Raw genomic sequence first — 18,441 nt, 5'->3', positions numbered from 1 at the left:
AAAAAAAGAAAAGGTCAACAATAGGTATAAGATTTTGCAATGCCATCTGGTGGATGTTACTAAGCCTTATCTATGTTCACATTTCCTTCCTTCCTCTTTTGGTCTCTTTGTCTTAAATGTTTGGTTGTCTGAAAGGAGAAAAATCTTTGCTGTAAATGCTGACTTTGAAGCATGGGCTTGGATAATAAGCTCTTATAAAAGTTGATGTATTATTCTGTGATTAGAAATAAAGCAAATGCAGCTTGTCTTGCGTGGTAGATAGCAGTCTTCCCTTCCCTTGGTTAACTGCTGATTAATTCACTACTGATTTCATGGGAATTCACTACTGACTTCTTTTACAATGTGATTAATAATAGGAGGATGCTGTGGAAATACGTCCGGTACCAGAATGTCCCAAGGAACATCTGGGAAACAGAATATTGGTCAAGTTGCTGACCCTGAAGTAAGTATTAGCAAACACTACCTACTCGATTGAGATCTGTCTTGCCTTTCAGATACAGACTGTCTTTCTCATCAGAACTTGAATCGGGGAGGACCCCAACACACTTTTAACAGTGGAAAGTTGTGAAGTAGTAGAAAGACCAGAGTTCAGAATCAGGTAGTCCCAAATTCTATTCCTGCCAGGCCTTTGACAGTCATTCTACTATGAAAAGGAAGACGAACACTAAGGTTAGATGTATAGGTAATTAATTGAGCGAAATGTCCTGTGTTAAGAGAAATAGCAGTAAAAGCCAGTGGTGTGCTGGAGTCCACTCTAACTCATGAGAGCTCAGTGTATGCTTCTCTTCCCAACTCTCTATTCAGTGAAGTCACATTGGTAGTTTGAAATTAGCCATGGTGGAATGGTAGAAATATTTACAATATTGAAATCAGAAAATGCTACAAGTTAGATCCTTTTTATTTTTAGAGATTTTATATCCATTTCCCAACATACCACTATTAAAACACAATAAAAATTCAACTAAAACTCAGTTTCAGTGCCAGAGGACATTAGAATGCAGTGGGACTGGCAAACTATCCTATGGGGGTGCTCACTACTAGCTTGGCCCAACTCTTGCCATCCAAATGAACTGACCCATTTTGATCAGCTGTCTGATTTTTTTTAAAAGAGAAACTAGAAATCCAGATTTTTCTGCATGATTTCCTGACTTCTTAAATATTTTCTCATTTCCTTCTTTAGTAACACACATTTCAAACAGAACATGTCTGAAATCTGGATTCATTTCATGGGTCACGTTTGCTTGAAAGCAACTCTTTTTTAGCTTTTTAATTGTATTTAAAAGTCACACATCTTTTATATGTGTATTAATTTTGTACTTGTGTATTAAATATTATATATATTACAAAACAAGCATAACTGAAACATTTTGGAGGATGAACTCAATCAATTAAAATAAATTATAGTGTTTTCTTCCTGAATTCCAGTGGATTGTATTGCCTAACTCTGGAGTGCTTGCATGCCTCTTTTTCCTCTTTACAGGCGATTGCTTTAGAGAATTAGTTCTTCCACTTTTCAAATGATAGGCACTTTTGAAAATATTGAGTTGTAACTGCTCTCAGTTCAGTTCACTTCAGTTCAGTCGCTCCATCGTGTCTGACTCTTTGCAACCCCATGGATTACAGCATTCCAGGCTTCCCTATCCATTGCCAAGTCCTTGAGCTTACCCAAACTCATGTCCATTGAGTCGGTGTTGCCATCCAACCATCTCATCCTGTCCTCCCCTTCTCCTCCTGCCTTCAATCTTTCCCAGCATTATGGTCTTTTCAGATGAGTCAGTTCTTTGCATCAGGTGGCCAAAGTATTGGAGTTTCAGCTTCAGCATCAATCCTTCCAATGAATATTCAGGAATGATTTCCTTTAGGATGGGCTGGTTGGATTTCCTTGCAGTCCAGGGGACTCTCAACACCACAGTTCAAAAGCATCAATTCTCTGGCGCTCAGCTTTCTTTATAGTCCAACTCTCACATCTGTATGTGACTACTGGAAAAACCATAGCTTCGACAAGACAGACCTTTGTTGACAAAGTAATGTCTTTGCTTTTTAATATGCTGTCTAGGTTGGTCATAGCTTTTCTTTAAAGGAGCAAGCATCTTTCAATTTCATGGCTGCAGTCACCATCTGCAGTGATTTTGGAGTCCAAAAATATAGTGTCTCTCACTGTTTCCATTGTTTCCCCAACATTTGACATGAAACAATGGGACCAGATGCCATGATCTTAGTTTTCTGAATGTTGAGTTTTTAGCCAACTTTTTCACTCTCCTCTTTCATTTTCATCTAGAGGCTGTTTAGTTCTTCTTCTCTTTCTGCCATAAGGGTGGTGTCATCTGCATATTTGAGGTTATTGACATTTTTCCCAGCATTCTTGATTCCAGCTTGTGCTTCAACCAGCCCAGCATTTCTCCTGATGTACTCTGCATATAAGTTAAATAAGCAGTGTGACAATATACAGCCTTGATGTACTCCTTTTCCTATTTGGAACCAGTCTGTTGTTCCATGTCCAGTTCTAACTGTTGCTTCTTGACCTGCATACAGATTTCTCAGGAGGTAGGTCAGATGGTCTGGTATTCCCATCTCTTGAAGAATTTTCCACTGTTTGTTGTGATCCACACAGTCAAAGGCTTTGGCATAGTCAATAAAGCAGAAGTAGATGTTTTTCTGGAACTCTCTTGCTTTTTCCATGATGCTCTACCTAGGCAAAACTATGTAGGCATAAAAATTTTTCATACCCTATTAGGAAAGTCTTCCATCTGTTGAAGTCAATTCATGAACCTCTTAGGCAGCACCTGGTTTGCCATTAGGGCTTTTAGATTGTGGGTTCAAGACTGTATTTCAGCCCTGGGGACTTCTCTGGAATTTTGAGTTCTTATAAATAAAGTAGTTAGACCAGATCATCCCAAAGATCCTACGTGCTGTAAATTTCCGATTCTAATGTGGAGCCTCCCCAATTCCTGTCCTCGGAACACAAGCCAGCATGACTGCTTACACAGTTGTGGGGCTCTCTGGGTGTTGCAGCACTCTCCTCAAGTCAATGCTACCAGTTGGTGGGGGAGTTAGGACTTTTTGTCTTGTACACAGAGATGAGCAGCCAATAAGCCAGCTTTGTGTTGAGCAGTGGGTACATAAGGGCAGATGCTGGTCCCTGGCATCTGACCCAGCTGGGGGAAGCTCTTAGCCCTTCAACAGGAAGACTAAGTGGAAGTGGCTCTTCCATCCCCCTCTGCATTCATCATTCAGGAAATCCACCTTATTGTCTGAGGCTCTCACCCACCCTCACAGGAAGTGCATCAGGCCACTGTTGGCTGCAGTAACTCTGCTCTTTGGGATTGGAGGGATTCTACCCTCTGATGCTTGACACTCAGCCTCCTAGATGTTTTCAATAAGTAAATGGCAGCTCTTCTCACAGATGGGAAGACATGGTCACTAAGACTATTGTTAAAAAAATAATCGTGTCACTGGATTTCTGACGAAATTTGTGAAGTGTAGTTTCTAATGATTTTTTCCCCAAACTGCCAAAGCAGAAATTAAAGAGAACTGTAGTGTTTACTCAGTCTTTGAACCTGCTTCAGTGTCTTAAATAGTATTCGTACCAACATATACCTGCAAGAGGGGAGATGTAGCTTTCACTACTTTAAATAAACTGGACAAAAGAAATCAAGTTCTTATAGGTAAGCCTGGAATGTTTAAATATGAATAGTAAAAATTATGTTAATGATAAATTTTATTTTTAGTAAAATATATTAAATAATAATGTTAAATTTTATTTGTGGTAAAATACAGATAACATAAAATTTGCTGTCATATCTATTTTTCACTAGTATTTCAGTGGCAGTAAATACATTCACATTGTTGTAGAGCTATTGCCACCATCTGTCTCCATAACTCTTCTCAGTTACCCAAACTGGAATTTTATACCCACTAAACAATAACTCCCATTTCTATCTTCCATCATTCCCTTATGGAAGTGGAATTATACAATGTTTGTCCTTTAGTGACTGGCAAATCTCACTTACACAGTTTCTTCAACGTTTGTCCGTATGATAGGATGTGTCAGAATTTCCTTTCAAGACTGAATAATGTTCTGCTGTATGCATATACCATATTCTATTGATTCACTCATCTTTGATGGACACCAGAGTTTGCTTCCACCTTTTGGCTACTGTGAATAACGGTGTTGCTTGACATTGTTTATAAAGTATGTTCACACATATTGTCTTTCACAGTCCTTACAACAATCGTAGGAAATGGGAAGAGTAAGTATCCTTTCCTCATTTTACAAATAAGTGGAACTGGGGAAAGTCAGTAACCCAATGAAGATTCCAGAATTAGCCAGCCTGGGAGAGGGAACAGAGCCCAGGTCTTTCTGACTCAGTGTCTGCCCACTGTCTCATTTCCAAAGGTGTCATTTGACCAACTCTTTTGTCTGGTTACCTCTGTCCACATATTCTTTAAAAATGTTCTCTTTTTAGACAAAGGTATGATAAATCCATTCTCTCACATACAGTTGAAAACAGAATTTGACTTAATTTGCATGACTTCTGCAGTGGTGGTGGTCCAGGGCCTGATTACTAGGGCTCTTAGCTGGCTGTGTCATAGGTTGTTAGTGAAGTGAAGTCGCTCAGTCATGTCCGACTCTTTGCGACCCCATGGACTGTAGCCCATCAGGCTCCTCCGTCCATGCAATTTTCTAGGCAAGAGTACTGGAATGGGTTGCCATTTCCTTCTCTAGGGGATCTTCCTGACCCAGGGATTGAACCCAGGTTTCCCACATTGCAGGTAGACGCTTTACCGTCTGAGCCACCAGGGAATCCCTATATGTTAACCTGAAACATTTAGAAAGTGCATGTCTATTCCATGTGCATCCTATAGCAAGCAGGATTGTGCTTGGGGTTGCCTTCTCTTGTCTTCAGCCCACCATTTCTGGGGGAATTGGCAATTAAGGCCAATATGAGAGCTGCTCTTTCTAGCTCTCGTTGAATCCTCACACCTCAGTGTTGATCAGCTGTGCTCAGTTCCCTCCGTCCACCTCAGTTCAGAAGCTCCCCTGGCAATGGAAGGACCAGACATTCACGCACATCATAACCTTATTTCCTTCTGGTGGTCCCACTATAAATATAAAGAAAAGCAACTTAACTTTTCTTTTTGTACGAGCTGAAAGCTGCAGTCCTTAAAACTGAATAATAAGAGCTACCTATTTTGGCAGTAAAATGTAAACTGTAAACAAGACCTTCAGCTAAGACAGACTCAATCCTCTGAAAACCCAGCAAAACCCAGCAGCTACAACAGTAAGAAGTGCCATGTGGGATCAGATGGAGGATCTGTTCCACACGCTCTCTGTTGCAGGGCCACCAGCAAGCAATTTCATGATCTCAAATGATTAGGAATTTTCTATGAACCTCTCATATTGCTCTATTAATATTCTCATATGATTCTCATGTGCGTGCTCCTGCTGCTGCTGCTGCTAAGTTGCTTCAGTGGTGTCCGACTATGTGACCCCATAGACGGCAGCCAACAGGCTCCCCCATCCCTGGGATTCTCCAGGCAAGAACACTGGAGTGAGTTGCCATTTCCTCCTCCGATGCATGAAAGTGAAAAGTGAAAGTGAAGTTGCCCAGTCGTGTCCGACTTGTCGCGACCCCATGGACTGCAGCCCACCAGGCTCCTCCGTCCATGGGATTTTCCAGGCAAGAGTACTGGAGTGGGGTTGCCATTGCCTTCTCCGTCTCATATGTGTAGAACTACCCAAATACTTCTGGAAACTACTTTAGTTTTTAACCAGATTATGTATCTTGGCATTTTCAGAAATTTCAAAATTATCAAAGTTAAATCCATATAGACTTTTCTCTCTTTCTCTGGCAGGTTTGAGATAGAAATTGAGCCTCTGTTTGCCAGCATTGCCCTCTATGATGTTAAAGAAAGGAAAAAGGTAAGGAAGCAAAAATAACTCAGCCCTGAGGGCATCGTATATTGTTCATGGAATCTTTGGGTTCATTTCTTTAAATATCATTTCTATGCAGTAAAAACACATTAGATTTGAAAGCAAATGACCTTTGATATGTCCAGTTCTGTTGCCTTTGCAGTTTTTAAAGATGTGACCTGGGAATGTTTGTCATTTATGTTCTTTGAAGAATCTCGAAGGAGAAGTTGATAGCCTGGCTGAGACAGAGAACTGATATAGTGACATATGGCGTTACACATAAAACAAAGCAATTTAAACATGGCTGTAACAAGCTCAATGCATATAATGTTTCCTGAGTTTGGGAGTTTTTGCATTTTATTGTGAATGGAAGGCATCTTGTGCAATAGAAGTCTAAATTTGCTGTTGGGTCACTTCATGGGAAATAGATGGAAAAACAGTGGAAACAGTGTCAGACTTTATTTTTTTGGGCTCCAAAATCACTGCAGATGCTGATTGCAGCCAGGAAATTAAAAGACGCTTACTCCTTGGAAGGAAAGTTATGACCAACCTTGATAGTATATTAAAAAGCAGAGACATTACTTTGCCAACCAAGGTCCGTCTAGTCAAGGCAATGGTTTTTCCCGTGGTCATGTATGGATGTGAGAGTTGAACTGTGAAGAAAGCTGATCACCGAAGAATTGATGCTTTTGAGCTGTGGTGTTGGAGAAGACTCTTGAGAGTCCCTTGGACTGCAAGGAGATCCAACCAGTCCATTCTAAAGGAGATCAATCCTAGGTGTTCATTGGAAGGACTGATGCTAAAGCTGAAACTCCAATACTTTGGCCACCTCATGCGAAGAGTTGACTCACTGGAAAAGACTCTGATGCTGGGAAAGGTTGGGGGCGGGAGGAGAAGAATGAGATGGCTGGATGGCATCACCGACTCTGTGGACATGAGTTTGAGTGTACTCCGGGAGTTGGTGATGGACAGGGAGGCCTGGCGTGCTGTGATTCATGGGGTCACGGAGAGTCGGACACAACTGAGCGACTGAACTGAACTGAACTGAGAGTCCTTACCACGTATCAGTTCAGTTCAGTTCAGTCGCTCAGTCGTGTCCGACTCTTTGCAACCCCATGACATAGCACACCAGGCCTCCCTGTCCATCACCAATTCCCGGAGTTCACCCAAACTCATGTCCACCGAGTCAGTGATGCCATCCAGCCATCTCATTCTCTGTCATCCCTGTCTCCTCCCTCCCCCAATCCCTCCCAGCATCAGAGTCTTTTCCAGTGAGTCAACTCGTCGCATGAGGTGGCCAAAGTATTGCAGTTTCAGTTTTAGCATCAGTCCTTCCAATGAACACTCAGGACTGATCTCCTTTAGAATGGACTGGTTGGATCTCCTTGCAGTCCAAGGGACTCTCAAGAGTCTTCTCCAGCACCACAGTTCAAAAGCATCAATTCTTCGGCAATCAGCTTTCTTCACAGTCCAACTCTCACATCCATACATGACCACTGGAAAAACCATAGCCTTGACCATAACATGCTTTTAATTGAAAAGACTTTTCCATGAGTGTTTTAATGTTTAGTCATTTTGTAACTTCTAAAGAAGGACAGAAATAGTAAAACCAGGGGAGACACTTCTGCTCCCTTGCTCAAATACTACAACTACTCAGTATTTAAGAAGTGTGTAGTGTATTTTTTAAATAAATATTAATAATTATGAAGATTTGTATTAGTCAGGATTGGTTAACTGCTAAAACAGGAGACCCCACCACGAACACACACACATATTCAGTGGTTTAAAACTGTAGTTCTCAAATTTGCACAGGCATCAGAATCCCCTGGAGGGCTTGTTAAAACAGTTGCTGGGCCCAATGCCAGAGTTTCTGATGCAGTAAATTTGGTGGGGCCTGAGAACTTGCATTTCTTACGGGTCCCCAGGTGATACTGAAGCTGTTGATCGGGGGCCACATATGGATAACTTGTGGCTTAAGGAAGGAGAACTTGTGGCTTAAGGAAGGAGAACTTTCTGTTGTTTGTTTCTTAACAATCCAGGGATTTTCCTGGTGGTCCAGTAATTAAGAATCCACCTTGCAGTGCAGGGGACTCAGGTTTGATTCCTGGTTGAGGAACTAAGGTCTCACTTGCCCCAGAGCAACTAAGCCCGCCCCTGTGCATCATGAGGGAAGATCTGGCTTGATGCAACAAAGATCCAGTGTACTACATCTAAGACCCAATGCTGCCAAATAAATAACTAACAGTCCAGGGTAGGGGCAGGGGCACTGGGTTAACAGTGGCTTGCTCCACTCAGTCATTCAGGAACCCAAGCTGACATCTTTAGTATGTGTTCTCCCAAATCATTCTTGTCACTGCCACTGCAGCTCCCAGAAAAGGGGAAAAGATAGCAGAGGGTGGAGGTGGGTAGAGATGGAGCCTGGAAGTTTGACCTGTCACTGCTCCTGCTCACATTTCATTGGAGAGAATCTACTTACAGGCTTCCCAGGTGGCACAGTGGTAAAGAATCCACCTGCCAGTGCAGGAGATACAAGAGATGTAGGTTTGATCCCTTGGTCAGGAAGATCCCCTGGAGTAGGAAATGACAACCTGCTCCAGTATTCTTGCCTGGGAAATCTCATGGACGGAGGAACCTGATGGGTTACAGTCCATGGGCTCGCAGAGTCAGACACAAGTGAGTGCATGCACACACACGCACACACACAAACACACACATATGCTTACTCCTAACTGCAAGGGAGCTGGTAAATGCAGTCTCTGCCTGGGAGCCCCTTCTTGGCTGTAAATCTATTAGTGGTGAAGGGAGAACCAACTCTGCAAGGGTTCTTAAGTAACACTGCACTATTTGGACCACTTGTCCAACATGAGTGCTCCATCAGTGGAGCTCTCATCATGTCACACTCTTGCTCAAAATTTTTAACGGATCCTCACTACCTGAAACAATAAAAACAAACTCTTCACCTTCCATGCCTGACTTTCTTCAGTATGGCTCTCATCTACTTTCTTTCCCTCGAGAGCCTAGGCAGAGTCAAGCTGGATTTCTCAGTATTAACTAAAGTCACTGCAGATTTTCCAGCTGCTGAGACATCTGTGCTGTGCTCTCTCCCTGGTACCTGTCACCCTCCAGCTCTGCCTGGTGAAATCTTCCAAGGCCTGTCCATCTCACTTACCTCCCCCTTGGAAAGCATTCCCCATCCTCCCCAATGCATATGACCTCTCACCCTCAGGAACTTGCACAACGCTTTTTCCTGAGTGTGGTCACTTATATTTTGCTCCTACTGTAGTTAGTACATATTTGCCTTTTCCCTCCTTCTTGATTGTAAGCTAATTGGGAGCCCAAGTAATGCCCTGTTTTTCTTCAGTGCAGTACCTGGCACATCACTGTATTCAGGAGATATTGGTGGGATAATAAAAATGTAAATGTTTCAAAGAACATCTCTCAAATGACTCAAAAAATACCTAGAGACTGTGACAAAATATGTATCAGATTTTCCAGCAACCACTGATCATAAACCATGTCTATGGTTACACTTACTTCTCTCGTGAAATTTGGTGGGGCTTTTTCACTCTTTTTTTTTTTTAACATGTTTAGACCATGAGAACAACTGTAACTCATATTTTCATTTTGCCACTTGTTTACAGATCTCAGAAAATTTTCACTGTGACCTGAACTCTGATCAGTTTAAAGGATTTCTGCGTGCTCACACGCCCTCTGTTGCCACATCCAGTCAGGCAAGATCTGCGGTGTTCTCCGTCACCTACCCGTCCTCGGACATCTACCTAGTAGCCAAGGTAGTTCGATAAATTTGATTTGCACGTTCTGATGTTCTCATTGTTGCATTAGTCCCAGTGCTTGTTTAGGGTGAGAGAGGTGTCAGAAAGTGCTTCATGTCCTCTGTGAGATTCACTTTGCTTCCCTCTCAACTGTCCTCCTTTTCCTTTTCAAGCAGATTGTGTTGGATACTAGAATGACTCTGAGTTTTGAAGTCATACAGTCCTAGGTTTCAGTCCTGGCTTTGCAACTTAGCACCTATATGACTTTGGGCAATTTGCCTGACCTTTCTGAGGCTTAGTTTCCTCATCTGTTATGTGCAGATAATAACACCTCCCTCAATGAGTAGATGTAACTACAGAATAAAGCCTGGTGTGGATGAGCACCCTTCCTCCTAACAGGGAAAGCCCCCTCGGCTATTCGGCTCTGGGAGGCTGCTGTGGAGAAAATCTTGACTAGAGTCTCCTAATCATGTTCATGATTTCTAAAGACCCAGAGTTCAATGTCTGCAAATATCTAGGCTCTGACAGTTTGAGATGTGGGTTTTAGTTTCCAAGCTTCACTTTTCCTTTTTTATCACCATTGTAGGCAGTTCTAAGTGGAAGGACCTTTCATTATAGGTTGTACTCTTTACCAATGTAAGAAAACCAGAGACTTTGTCTACACTCCAAAATGGCTGGTTAGAAGGTAATGGCAAACACTGAGTATTTTACCTGCCTTAAGCCAAATAATTAGTCTCACTGACTCTTTACCCTCAAATTAAAAAAAAAGTTCAGATGTTTTGATTTCATGTACACCCAGCATTCTAGGTTTGGGACATTTTCTAGTTAGCATAGTGTTTTGTGTACATAATCTCATTGATTCCTCCTTGATCCCATACATCAAGGGAGTAGCATACAGATTCCAAAAATTCAGGTGATGTGGAAGTCACTTAAGTGACAGATGTATTTCCCTTCTTGCTCCCTTTATACCATTTTGCAAAGATTCTGAAGGTCGTTACAGTTTGAAGGGAACTTGTGTAAGTTTTTGGAAAGTACAGTTAAAATTCTGTTGCTGAAAAGACACATATGTTGTTATTCAACTTAATATGTATACTTTTAATTGCAGTATTACTTAGACATACAGGAAAATTAGCTTAAAGTGCATTCTAGCAGCCTTTCAACTTGGAGTTAATTTGTAAATCTCTCCAGCCTGAGAAATCAAAGAAGCAAACACTCGTTCTATAGATCCAAATTTTACTTCCAACTCCACTTCTCAGTGGTTGACTTTATTTTGGCTAACCCATGGTAGGTAGTATGCTAAATATCAGTGGTTACCTGTGAGTGACTATTACTTACTAAATGTATTCCAAAATTTTCCAATGCATAAATGTATTCATTTGACAGTGATAAGCATTCTCTAAATTGTCTGGGTAGAGTTAAGAAATTTAAATCTGTCCAGTAAGAGTCCCTGGTTTTCTTCTGATTTGTTTTTCTTTACAGTAAACCACAATTGTTGCTTCTTTCCCTCTAAATAGGGCTGAGGGTAGCCTCTTTACCTCCAGTAAATCCCCAGGCAATTCTGATATGCCCCATCACCTACCTGCCATGGTTATGCAGACTCATGCATCTCTTTTACACATCAATCATGAAGGACCATATAGTAACCTGTCATATCAGCATACAGCTTTGACTCACAAAGTACCTGGAGTTAGCCTTGCCTAACTCGGTAAAGGGAATAGTGTCTGCTGGTCTGGTCAAATGTGGATTCTCCTGCTTCCAAATTCTGGAGATCCCTCTCTTGTGCCACATTATACATGTGAAGTCTTAGCATTCCAATTTTTTGCTTCAGTGTAGTTAAAAGATTCTTTCAGTTCAGTTCAGTTCAGTCGCTCAGTTGTGTCCAACTCTTTGCGACCCCATGAATCACAGCACGCCAGGCCTCCCTATCCATCACCAACTCCCGGAGTTCACTCAAACTCATGTCCATCGAGTCGGTGATGTCATCCAGCCATCTCATTCTCTGTCGTCCCCTTCTCCTCCCGCCCCCAATCCTTCCCAGCATCAGAGTCTTTTCCAGTGAGTCAACTCGTCGCATGAGGTGGCCAGAGTATTGGAGTTTCAGCTTTAGCATCAGTCCTTCCAATGAACACCCAGGATTGATCTCCTTTAGAATGATCACTGACTAATAGGAACATGGGTCAGTCTTTACTTCACATGTTAAATGTCCATGGTTTCAGCCTGGCACATCTCTCAGGAGGATCAGCCTTGTCTTCAGGCTATGGCAATGGGAAGGGGATTTTATGTTCTTCTTTGAGAAGAGAGACTGCCTGCTTGCAGTCTTCCTGATATAGATGTTCACTAAGCAGCCCCGTGCCACTTCCTTTGAAACTCCACAAAACAACCCTCCATCACCAGCTTATTTCTTGTTTAAATACTTTGTACCTAACTGACAATGCCTGTTAAGAATGTGTGCCTTTTAGGATATATTGACCTAAATTTCTTCTTCAAGGATTGTTTCAACTAAAGATACAGACAGATGGGACCAAATCCACTTGTTTTTTACTTCCACGTCTAAGTTAAATTTTTTTGAGCAGAGAGTTAGGCAATTTAAAATTTCTGCTTTTCTTTCTTTTTTTATTTTTTTTAATGTAAATTTATTTATTTTAATTAGAGGCTAATTACAGTATTGTATTGGTTTTGCCATACATTGACATGAATCCACCATGGGTGTACATGTGTTCCCCATCCTGAACCCCCCCTCCCACCTCCCTCCCCATCTTAAGGTAGTTGGAAGAAAATGCTTGATGGTAGTAGCATCCATTCATGTTACCAGCCAGTTAGCGAAGTGAAAAGCTGTGCCATCCTCCTGCTTTCGAGTTCCTCTCCAAGTCTGTTAAATTCAGAGATGCAGCCGTAATAGGAAATACAAAGGAAATGATTACAGATAATTTATTCTGTTCATTTATTCATTTTGTGGATGGTTTTAGTCCCCAACCTAACTTTTACAGAGGTCATATCTCTTTTTTACATTGTAAGTAATAATAAAGAAAACGAGCTATTTACTTCCTACATATGTCTTGTGGGTTTTGTATTATAAAATAACTTTTATTGCATTTTTTATTGTAGGCATAATACATGTTTATTGTTTAAAAACAGAGAATACACATAAGCAATAGGAAGAAAATATAGTACATAATCCCACCATACAAAGATAACTACTGTTAACATTTGCTGTGTATCTACTCTCATCCCTTTTATACGCTTTTATGATTTTCTCTTTTATAAAACTGTATAATACTCTTCTTACTACTTTTTAAAATAAAAACGTATATTGTGGACATCTTTTGATGTCATTAGATACTGTTATAAAGCACTGTTTTGATGGTTGCATTGATTCCATTATATGGATTAATTCATCTACTTTGTTTTAATATTATTTTTGTTGGTAGATTGAAAAAGTCCTTCAACAGGGAGAGATTGGAGACTGTGCAGAACCCTACATGGTTATCAAAGAAAGTGATGGTGGAAAGGTATGCTATTTTGACTGTTGCTAATTGGTAACATTTTAGAATAAGCAGATATCTTTCAAAAGTTTTTCCACGAAATAGTTAATGGAGTTTAGTCCATGATGTGTCCCTATATGAAGCACTAATCAACTATATTAAAACAAAATAAGGAAGGGAAAATGATCAATGATGATAACTTTTTAAAGAAATAAATTATTAAACTCAACAAAGTCAACATGTGATGATGTACACACCAATGTCTAATTACAGAACTTGGGCAAAGACACTTCCTGTTGCCTTGGTTCTGAGGCTCTAACTTAGCTGGCTGAGAGGGCCACAGACACCCCAAAACTGTACACTGCCAAAGCTCTCTTAGCCTTATTACATCATGGGCCATTGCCCTTTCTGGTATGAATATTTAAAAATTATCTGAGACGGTTATACATCAGTAATTTATTAGTACAACATAGGTACTGAGCCTATGAAAAGGACATCTCTTCTCAGTTATGGAGAAGGAAAAAGTTTCTAATAAAATTTTTAAAACATGGCCTTTTGGGAAATAAGACTTGCCTGATAGCATCCTTGCTCAGACAGTAAATAATCCATCTGCAATGCAGGAGACCCAGATTCGATCCCTGGGTCAGGAAGATCCCCTGGGAAAGGGAATGGCTGCCCACTCCAGTATTCTTGCCTGGAGAATCCCATGAACAGAAGAGCCTGGCAGGTTATAGTTCATGGGGTTGCAAAGAGTTGGACATGACTGAGTGACTAACAGTTTCACTTTTTTTTCCACTTTCAATAGTATCCTACTGCAGACTCATAAGTAAGATTCAAGTTAAGATTTATTGAACTCAGGATACTTTTTTTCAATCTGAAATTAGAATGAATACCTTAAAGGTGTTGTCAGCCTAATAAGGAAGTTGTGAGAAACCCTTATAGATGTCTCTGGAACCTTCCAAGGCATCTTTGGAAAACAAGGCTCTCTTAAGGGCTTGAGAGGTGATGTACAGAACGTTTCATCCCCAAATTCCCTTATATGAGTCCAATGTAGCTAACCCCTAAAAGTGGTACTTATTGATTAGCTGGTATAACAAGCCCAAGAATTTGGGGAGTTTTTTGTTTGTTTAGCTGAAGATGTATTTAATAGTTAATGCAGCCTTTCTTTAACTTTCTTTAAATTCCCCCTTTTCTATTATGTGTTTCCTTATCAGTTGTACTTCTGGCCTCAGTTGTGTCACTTTTCTGCCTAGTCACTCTTTTTAATCAGTAGAATGGGGATTTTGGAGATGGCCATCAGATCCATGGCAGAGGCAGTTGATTTGATGCTGGTGTCTTATTGTTTGTTTCTGCTGTCTCTTTCCATTTTCTGCTAGAGTAAAGAAAAGATTGAAAAGCTAAAACTTCAAGCTGAATCCTTCTGCCAACGTTTGGGGAAATACCGGATGCCCTTTGCTTGGGCTCCCATAAGCTTAGCAAATTTCTTCAATGTCTCTACCCTGGACAGGGAGGTAACCGATGTGGAGTCCGTGGTTGGTAAGCTTTTCAACTGTGTGTGAAGGGAAGGGCTCCCCAGTGTACCAGCCCTGAGGTCAGCTGCTGATTGGTGGGAGTAGGGGTGCAGTAAGGTGGGGGAGTGGGGAGGGGGAGCAGGTGAATAGGATGAAGCACAATTAGAACCGGAATGCAAATGCTTGATTGGGCAGTGATCCCCAAGACAATTATCATAACTTGGTGGAGCTGAAATATAGTAAGATTTTTTGGAATTTTCTGTATAGTTAGACGCTTTAAAAAGTTAATTTACTTCTTAAAAGCAAATCTTTGAAAATAACAAGAAAATATAATAATATAGTCTGTAGTGTGTTAAACAAAGGTACTGTAGTTGGCTCCTAGATATAAGAAGAGCAAGGGCTTCTAAAAGTAAAACTCTGTTTTTTCAGTAAAAATTTAGTTCCTTAAATTTTTCATTGCCAAGAGCAATGAAAAAAAGTGGATGCCAAAATAATATTTAGTTACTGCTCTGATTCATTTAGCATATTTCTCTTTTTCATTACCTAACCGGTCATCTGAATTATGAGCTTCCTCAACAGTTTGGGTTTGGAACTATTGAAAAGGTTTACAGAGTTCTCAAGCATAACTCCCCTCATCTATGGCAGAGTTCCTGTTTTTTTAAAATGTCTTTGCATCCAGCAAATATTTATGTCTCCACCCACATTTCTTGGGACATTTCTCATGCATCCCTTAGTGCTGCCACTTCCAAAATGTTGCCTTTAGCAGAGGAGCAGAGGAAAAGGTATTGAATTGCTGCTCTCCTGGAGTTATTAATGCATAATTACCAGTCAAACTCCTGGGTTATTTCAAAAACAAGCTCCATTTCCATCCATCCTGATCTTCGCACCACAATATATGTAGGTTTTTTTTTTTAATGCCACTTTCTATGTAGACCCAGGTAGCCTTATTCAAAAGAGTTCTGCATAGAAAAGGACACCTCTCAACTAGATAGTTAAGGCACAGAGCTTGCTGGATCCTCAGTCATTTCCAAGCAAGGAGAAATTAACCTGACTACAGAGACTGATTCTTAAGAAGCAGCCAAAGATGCTGTGTGTTATCCTGAGCAGCGTGGCAAGTTCAGGGGGCTCAGTGGTAGCAGGAAGCTCTAATTCAGCATCATGACAAGAATTAAGGGTAAGAGAATGTGCAAAGACAGGGTTGGACCATTAGAGTTCTAAGCACTTTGACCATTCGCAACAGCACCCCTGAGTTTTGGAGTGTAAAAGCAACAAGATCTTCGCCTAAATCTCCAAAGTGGGTAAAAAATATTCAAGCAGACTGTCAAAGAGTTCAGATTTGGGTGTGACTCCATTCTAATTACCGTTAGGCAGGTCAGCCAGGCAGAAACTGAGTTCTGCTGCCTAGTCCACACTGCAAGAGCAGAAGAAAGCTCAGATCCAGAATGTGCTTAGGCTTACGTAGTGTGTTTGGGTCACAATCCCAAATGCCTTCAGGGGCATTGGAGTACACACCTCTCCCAATGGAATGTAAATATACAAATAAAACAGAACTAAAGACTGTTGACTAAATAAAGCTTATTATTTAGCCAGATTCTGTTCTGGCTGCAGTTCTGGACTCCAGCTACCCTGATCTCCACCTGGGAGGGCACTGCAGTAGCTCCTGGGCCCTCACTATGATCAGAGGAAGATTAGGGGCTGCACAGAGGAGGTGGGAGGTAGGGTCTAAGAACCAGGACAAGGGGAGGGAAACTGTTATTCAAAGCAAGAATGGCCATGTTCAGTGTTGTCATTCATTGACTGTCGACATAAAGTTAATAACTGTTATGTATTCAAACAGGAAGGCAAACTTTTGAATGACAAGTGTTTTTCTTAAGGGAAAGGCTCTGCGGGTGAGCGGAGAACTTTGTCCCAATCTCGAAGACTTTCTGAAAGAGCCTTCTCCTTGGAGGAAAATGGGGTTGGATCCAACTTCAGGACTTTAACCATTAGCAGCTTTTTCAAGCAGGTATCTCTTCATGTTACAGTGTGTCTGGAATGGTCTCCCCATAATGGCATGAGGGCAGGAGCCCAAAGCAGTAGTGACTAAGAGGATGAGTTAGTCATCCTTACTAATTATCTACAAGACAGGGCTGATTGCACTTGCTTCTTGTGGCTGTTGGGGGCTGAGAGGACGTGAGACGTGTGAAGTGCTTCCCAGAGTGCCTGGAATATAGCAAGTGCCAAATGAATGTCAGCTCTTTTAATTAAGAGAAAGATTGGTTCCCATTAACACATACTCTCCTATGTGAACTGTCATGGTCAATTCATTTATTAGGCTCTGAAAACAGTCTGGCTAAAATATCCATTTCCCTTTTGGTTCAGGGTTCCTTGGCCTGGAAGTTGTCCATCTCACCCCTTTTCCAAGTGCAGGCTTTCTCCACATACCTACTTCCTCACTGAATGTGACCATTATGGATGGTATTCTTTGTTAGCTCAGAAACTTTTGAGACTACTTAAAGAATGAAGAACTTCTAGTGTCATCAAATTCATCGGGACAGAAAGTAGAATGAGGGTGACTAGGGGTTACAGGGAGGGGAAATGGGGAGTTGTTTAATGGGGAGAGAGTTTCGGTTTTGCAAACTCCCAAGTATTCTGGAGATTGTTTGCACTCAAAAATGGTAAATTTTACGTGATATGTATTTTAGTACCCAAAACACAACTTGACTTATACTTAGTTTGACTCTGTTTTGGAAAATATTCCGAAGCTCAAGCAGTTCTCATGGGACATGTCAAGGGGTTATGTAAACAAGGGGTTATGTTAACTGAAATGCAGAAGAAATACTGAGGTTTCTGTATGCCATGCCTCATGATAGAGCTCACAAGGAAGTGAAAGGATCTCTATTCGGGGAATATTTACAATTGTGTTGCCTTGGGGGGCAAGGTACTTGACATAACTAAGCAGAGTTTTCTCATCTGTACTTAGGAATAGGACAGACCTAGCTACCTACCTTCCTTACTGGGCTGCTGTAAGGATCAAACTTGGGCACATATATCCCTTGGCAACATGCCTGTCCCATGCAGGCACATGGAGAGTAGTGTTTATGCCTAGCTTTCTTGGCCAAAACAAATGTGAAAAAAATGAGGATATTTGATATATGAAAAACATGAGGAAAAAGGTAGAAAGATGCTCTCTCCATCTTCAGATCTTTGAAGAAAGATATAAACTTATTCTGTTTTGTTCCAGGGAGCAAACAAGTATCAGTGGGTTGAGTTATATGGGGAGGAGCTTTTGGCCTAGATCCTCAATGGTCCTCAGAAATGCAGTAAAAGACCGGTCCCCAGGAGGACTGAAAAGCCAGAGTGAGTTGGGAGTGGTAGAGAAATAACATTTGACAAGAGGATGACTAATGGTTTCAGAGTTGCCTCGTATCTGTGAAAGACATGTTAGAATAAAACTTAAAAATAAAAATTTTCTGAGAAATCCTTGGTCCCAACCCCAGGAGTCCGTGATGCATCTACACTAAGCCTGACTTCTCTCTTGGCAGGAGGGAGATCGCCTCAGTGATGAAGACTTATTCAAGTTTTTAGCTGACTACAAAAGATCTTCATCCCTACAGAGAAGAGTCAAGTCAGTTCCAGGTGTGGACGGCTTGTCTTTATCCTCTCTGCTGTGCCACAGCTATTTAGGACTAGGCACTTCATTCATGTAATTCTGGAGCTGTTTTGTCAAGTGAAATATAGGGTTTTGCATTAGGAGGTAAAGTCTAGTTCTGGGGGCAAAT

General features: G+C 41.2%; 1 protein-coding gene across 3 annotated transcripts in view; it reads left to right on the top strand.

The window, feature by feature from the left end:
* The window catches only part of DOCK8 (dedicator of cytokinesis 8), a 245,115-nt gene that overhangs the window by 107,192 nt on the left and 119,482 nt on the right, over nucleotides 1-18,441 (top strand). For all 3 annotated transcript variants that reach the window (XM_055428339.2, XM_055428342.2, XM_088837919.1), the window contains 7 exons: nucleotides 357-442; nucleotides 5,857-5,923; nucleotides 9,556-9,705; nucleotides 13,116-13,196; nucleotides 14,546-14,705; nucleotides 16,555-16,685; nucleotides 18,205-18,298. In XM_055428339.2, the coding sequence (XP_055284314.2) occupies nucleotides 357-442; nucleotides 5,857-5,923; nucleotides 9,556-9,705; nucleotides 13,116-13,196; nucleotides 14,546-14,705; nucleotides 16,555-16,685; nucleotides 18,205-18,298 (769 nt within the window). The remainder of the gene's footprint in view (nucleotides 1-356; nucleotides 443-5,856; nucleotides 5,924-9,555; nucleotides 9,706-13,115; nucleotides 13,197-14,545; nucleotides 14,706-16,554; nucleotides 16,686-18,204; nucleotides 18,299-18,441) is intronic.

The sequence above is a fragment of the Moschus berezovskii genome, chromosome 7, assembly GCF_049115385.1.
Source record: "Moschus berezovskii isolate FMDL1 chromosome 7, NW_MosBer_1.0, whole genome shotgun sequence".
Taxonomy (NCBI): Eukaryota; Metazoa; Chordata; class Mammalia; order Artiodactyla; family Moschidae; genus Moschus; species Moschus berezovskii.
The sequence above is the reverse complement of the archived record's forward strand: the minus strand, read 5'-3'. Positions and strand labels throughout refer to the sequence as shown.